The sequence below is a fragment of the Mya arenaria genome, chromosome 11, assembly GCF_026914265.1.
Source record: "Mya arenaria isolate MELC-2E11 chromosome 11, ASM2691426v1".
NCBI classification, from domain to species: domain Eukaryota; kingdom Metazoa; phylum Mollusca; class Bivalvia; order Myida; family Myidae; genus Mya; species Mya arenaria.
In genome coordinates this window covers 10,333,371-10,340,024 of record NC_069132.1, presented here as the reverse complement: position 1 = coordinate 10,340,024, position 6,654 = coordinate 10,333,371, and the positions used below count along the sequence as shown (strand labels likewise).

The 6,654-nt window shown below is 34.6% G+C and overlaps 1 protein-coding gene across 1 annotated transcript in view; it reads left to right on the top strand.

Moving 5' to 3' along the window:
* The first annotated feature begins 2,959 nt into the window (after nt 1-2,959).
* LOC128208311 (uncharacterized) overlaps nt 2,960-6,654 on the top strand; it is an 8,834-nt gene continuing 5,139 nt past the window's right edge. Inside the window, exons 1-2 of the mRNA XM_052911868.1 lie at nt 2,960-3,073; nt 4,657-5,012. Of these exons, the coding sequence (XP_052767828.1) occupies nt 2,960-3,073; nt 4,657-5,012 (470 nt within the window). The remainder of the gene's footprint in view (nt 3,074-4,656; nt 5,013-6,654) is intronic.

The window sequence follows — 6,654 nt, the reverse complement described above, 5'->3', positions numbered from 1 at the left end:
TATATATTAAAACCTCTAGGCAGTCTATGAAAAAAGATGCGCAGATGTTACAACAAAGAGTGCGTGTTTTTTTCTCAAGAAAAATATATATTAAAAAGATACACCGGAGAAAAAAAGTCTGTTTCTTATACAAAGTACTACAAATATGAAAGAAAAAATATGCAAACATATTATAAACAAATATCGTGGGGGGGGGGGGGGAATTATCACGCGTGGTGATAGATCATATCTTGTCTTTGTTTATTTGTAAATGAGTTTATGGTGAGCTAGGAAGGACTTCATGGTTCAGTAAACTCACTTTAAATGTAATTAGATATTGGCTTGACATAGTAAATATGCAAACCATTTAATATGTCAGAATCATATATGATAAAATGTATTTGGAATAAGATAGAATTCCAAATAATGCATCATGGATATAAATGTTAAGACTATTACAGAGACATGTTTTTTTATGATGTATGGTTAAATCAAGGAGTTAGTAATATCGATTTATTTTTGAATGTTTTTAAACCACAGAGTAACAGATACATTTGTACAAAATTGAAGCTCAGAATACTTAAACAGAGTTTTGTAAAAGATGAAGGGTGTCTGCACACGGATTACAAGAAGGGGGTGGTAGATGGTATAAACCAGCTGCTAAATCTTTTTTCGGAAAGAAATGCCATTTATGCGACGACCTAGAAGATGAATATCATTTCATCTTTGAATGCAAATTGTAAACTGATGTAAGAAACACTTACATAGATAAATATTAAAACACAAGACCGAATATGGCTATATTTATTGAATTATTCACTTCTCAAAATATCAATGGAAAATAGAGAGTTATCGATGTATGTATTCAAACCTTTCGAGTTAAACATATCTTACTGATTGTGTTCTCTGTGCATATTGCCTGTTACATTCTGTAATTATCTCTAGACTCTAGCTCTTATTTGAAAAGTGTACTATTCAAGTTCTTCTAACAATATAACATGATATAGGTGGCTCGATGTCCGAAAACAGGTTAATCAACGTGATATAAATCACCAATGACCATGTGGCGAGACTATGACCATGTGGTGAGACTATGACCATGTGGCGAGACTATGACCATGTGGCGAGATAATGACCATGTGGCGAGACAATGACCATGTGGCGAGACAATGACCATGTGACGAGACAATGACCATGTGGCGAGACTATGACCATGTGGCGAGACAATGACCATGTGGCGAGACTATGACCATGTGGCGAGACAATGACCATGTGGCGAGACAATGACCATGTGGCGAGACAATGACCATGTGGCGAGACTATGACCATGTGGCGAGACTATGACCATGTGGCGAGACAATGACCATGTGGCGAGACAATGACCATGTGGCGAGACAATGACCATGTGGCGAGACAATGACCATGTGGCGAGACAATGACCATGTGGCGAGACAATGACCATGTGGCGAGACTATGACCATGTGGCGAGACAATGACCATGTGGCGAGACAATGACCATGTGGCGAGACTATGACCACAATAACTATAATAAGATCTAAGTGGGTATTGTTTTAAATACTAAGTAATACTTTAGCGTACATGTATTTATTCGATTTCTTCGATTTTCAGACATAGAAAAAGCAATAGAAATTTTCGAACACTGTAAGGTTCATGCGCGAATCTGGTTTAAGTCGATAAACAAATCTTAATACACATGTATATCACAATTGTGCTTATAAGTGTTACATTTACGAGTATAGTCATGGCCTCGAGTCGTTGATTGGTTCATGAAACTGGATACAAAACTGGATAATAATAATAATAATAATAATAATAATAATAATAATAATAATAATAATAATAATAATAATAACAGCTTTTTTATCGAAGGTTACATACTAAGTGTACAATCATTACAGACATACTACTTATTTCCAGCATGGCCTTCACACAAAAAGTATTATAAAAACACATATACTAACTTACATATTAAGCAATATACAAAAACATACAATCAAAATACAAAACTGGTTACAAAACTGGGTACAAAACTGGGTTCAAAACTAGGTACAAAACTGGATGCAAAACTGGTTACAAAACTGGTTACAAAACTGGATGCAAAACTGGTTACAAAACTGGTTACAAAACTGGGTGCAAAACTGGTTACAAAACTGGATGCAAAATTGGTTACAAAACTGGATGCAAAACTGGTTACAAAACTGGGTACAAAACTGGTTACAAAACTGGATGCAAAACTGGTTACAAAACTGGATGCAAAACTGGGTACAAAACTGGATGCAAAACTGGTTACAAAACTGGATGCAAAACTGGGTACAAAACGGGATGCAAAACTGGTTACAAAACTGGTTACAAAACTTGATGCAAAACTGGTTACAAAACTGGGTACAAAACTGGGTACAAAACTGGGTACAAAAACTGGATAATAAACTGGGTGCAAAACTGGGTACATACAAAACTGGATACAAATCTTGGTACAAAACTGGGTACATACAAAACTCGATACAAAACTGGGCACAAAACCGAGGTTTTCTGCTCAATAGCCTCATTAAAAATGAAACTCCTTGTTTTTTTTCTGAGTATTTGTTTGGTTGATTCGTTTATTTGTTCACTTTTTCTTTCTGTGTATTTTTTCATTATTTCACTAAGTACTTATTTAAGCCTTTTATAAATTATCATATGTTTCCTCAAAAATGGTGCCATGAATACAATTGTGTTCAACAGTTATGAACTGTAAGGATTTATATACATAAAAATGGTATTATACATGCATTTGCTAACATTTAGGGTCTATATTTTATATGCTTGCGTTATAGTTAAAATTTTGTTTGTTTTTTAAAATATATGTGCTAAGGAAACTCGAGTTACCTATGGTCTATGTAATGAACATAGATTGTGCGAATATAACTCAAACAGGAAACAAGTGATACATCGTGCACATATGGTGTCTGCACACAACGAAATGCTTCCGTTCCGCTGTATCCCTTCAAGTAGTTCTGAAACAATGTTTCTTGCATACCGGACGTGTGTTTCCGGTCATGTGACAGTGCAGGCAAAACCCGCCTTACACCCCCATGTAAGATGAGTCACGCGCAACAACGCACCACTTCGTTTTTTCTTTATTGTATGGTTTATGAAAAGTAAACCATAATAAAACATATAAGTATGTAACACTTTTAATCATATTGAAAATAAATAATCGTGAAAACGCGATTTTGAGAGGAACTTTTTGTCGTCAAAAGAAAGAATTTAAAACTACTGTGCTTTACGACGTCAGTAAACAACGTCGCACGCGCTTTTTGGTGAAAATGTAAAACAGCGCGTTTTATACATCACTTTTTCCACAAATTGATAATTTTAGGTATGCAAGAAACAAATATAAATCATGTTTCTCCGATCCAGATCGAAAATATCCGACACTCGGCAAACCTCATTACCGGCTTATGCACGTGCCTTCGGGTCAGATTTTTCTATCCGTACCGGAAACACATTATAGATACTTATATTTTCCCCATTTAGGTAGCATTTGATGCAACTTTACACCTGATTGTATCATATTTAAAGACATTAATGTGATTTTGAACGATATTTTGTAGGACCTCTTTTTTGGTTGGATGGATTCAGAGATGACCCCACAGATGCGGCTATGATTGTGTCACATGAATGCTATAGCTAGTGACTTTAAAAAAATGATGATAGCAAAAATACAAATTAATCTTAACATGGTTTTCTGGTGTTAAATCAATAGACAAGTGCGCATTATTTGTGGGCAAATAGTGTAAAAGCTAAAATATTTTCTGCAAATTTATAATAAGGAGGTTTACAGGAGTTATATATCTCCACAGAATATAAATGATGTTATGTACTCCATTGCAATATTCATACTACCCATGTTCTGCTTTAGATATATATGTTTACTCTAAACAGTTTACCACAAGAAGAACTATAGAGATAACGCGCGTAGTACAGACCAGTTATAAATCTCCAAACAAAATATGGATTTGCCAACGAAGCCCATTATTACTTCTTGTATCTTTGCTTTATTGTCTTCACTACGAGGGAGTTCAATGTAAGTCTTTCTTGAACCCATGACCTAGTCAGCAATGTCCGAGCTGACAAGTATATTAAAAACTATAGAACCGCTTTTAGGTTCTGGGCTTAATTTAAATGCGTGAAAATTAATATCTAAGGAGAAGAAAATTCATAACTTGAACTTTATTGGCGTCTAGGGATTTTTTTATAACCTGCCTAAATTCAATGTTTTATTGAAAGTGTGATTTTAACACATAAGCCATCATGATGGCCTGGTGTAGAGGTGCTTTTTCGAATAGCAATGTGGCATGTCTTGTTTTACTCACGGCAAGTTTGGGTGATGCACAAGAATTATATAGTGCAAATATTCACTGGCGACCAATCTCCAACGATACGGTTTGTAGTATTTATAAACATCTTACAAAGTATTTCGTTGAACCGTGCCTGGTTGAATACAAGCTTTATTAAATTTCTTCAAAATTGAAGCATTCCGGGCAATACTTTTTTTCTGAATCAATGAGTATAGGAACATCAGAACCATAACGTATTTGTTACAATAAATGTCATAACGCCAACGCTTCTACTGTTTTATTGGTGTAAAACAACATTGGATGTGTTGTATTTCAGGTGACCATAACATACAGGCTCACTTGGGAGAGTAAGTATATCGTCAATAGACTCAAAGGGTGTGATTCGATATCAAACAACGAAACAGCTAAGCAGGCATGTATGAATGACGTGAAACAATTTTACCAGTCCGGTGCGTTCAGCATCAAAGACCCAAACGTGCGTCCTGAAATATTACCGTATATCCAATGGGAGTGTAGGGACTTTTGCTGGAAATTCCCTGCCGTGATATCTAACCTGTCCGAAATCTACTTTACCGACGCCTCGCAGTATTTCGACATCGCCTGGGAGACGGGGGTTGCAATAACAAACTATACTTTCTCGTCAAAGGACGAATTAGACAATATTCGCATGGGGTACGTTTTCTTGGCGATAGCCATGTTTTCACTTTTATTCTCTATATGTATCTGGAACTCAACTGGTGTGTGTCAGACTGCCTGACGTTACCAATTTTAACGTTACTAAATCGTACACAACATTGCATTGTAAATTGATTAAACCGTTTTTATATATCACATATCATTAAAAACTAACATTCAAAATAAATAAGCAGCTCTTGGGTACATACGTGACTAGTGTGCCCGCAATGGAATGTTTGATTAGCGTATTATTGGGCTGATTTTGTGATTGATTATATTTAGCCACCGAACGAATGCTTTGAATAATAGAAATTAACAGCCCTATTCCAATTTGTAGGAAATAAACTTGAGAAATGCGAAACTTCTCAGATAAGGAAAGGTTTTTGGTTCGTTTTTAAATTCGAATTAATTCGTGTCGATTTAGTTCAAGCGCATTGCCGGTACGTGATGTTAAAGGAATTCAATTGAAGGGGAAAATCGGGGAATGCGGGAAATATTTACTCATTTATATTCAATGTAGCAATATAAGAATAAGCTTCCTAAAATATTTTTTGTATTCAAAATTTGGTTGTAATTGATTCAGTAATGGTGAATTACTCGACGTTACACAGGCCATCAGAAAAGCGTCCTATCATAATATACCCTATAAATTAACCATTTTGTACAGTAATATCACGGAATTAATTGTAAGGGGAAGTACGAGTGCCTGCTAAGGGGAAGTACGAGTGCCTGCGTGAAACACCCGATATATCCACATTATTATTATATTGCAATGAATTTAAGTTCATATTGTTATAACACTTTTGTATGTTGTGTGCATGATTTGATATACATGTGACTGATTTCACAGTTCCATGTAATTATGCTCTACGGCAAGGGCTACGGGGATATTTTGCCCTGGGAATAAATTTGCACACGATTGATATTTAATATTGCTTTACTAAATTAAATAAATCACTTTTATAAATTTTGTGTAATTTAATATATTTTTCATTTGAATGTTCCATCGTACACCGTACACCGTACCGTTCACCGTACGCCGTACCGTCGACACGTCCATTCGACGACTTAAACGGTTATAAGTACTGTTTTCATGTTCATCGTTTTTGTAAACAAATAGTTTTGGAATGTTTAAATTTCTTTACAATAAACCATATTGTTTCAAAAGATTTTTATGGCCCAGTAATCAGTGTCTGCCGTAAACGATTAAAATGTTTGTAAAACGTATTATACTTCAATGAGTACTTTAAAAAGCATATTTATTTTATTAGTTATGTATGAAAATGCATAAACACGCATGTTTGTAACGAACCTTCCGATGCACTTACCTTTTTCTCTCTAAACTTCGTCAAGGTTGATACGCAATTACAATATACAATACAATACAATAGTAGTTTATTTCGCATAAAAAACTTACAAAGTTTATAGCGATAACAAACAGATACAATTAAGTATTGCCAAAAATATTCGGTTTCTTTACAAATATGTCAATTATCATTTATAAGATATTTTCAGGGTTTTTTAGAATTAAAATTTCGTGAACAAATAAAAACCTTTGATATAAACACATAAAATATAACCTTAATTCAATTGGTTATTACATTTACACTATTATAAAAACCTTTTCAAGTATTCGTGA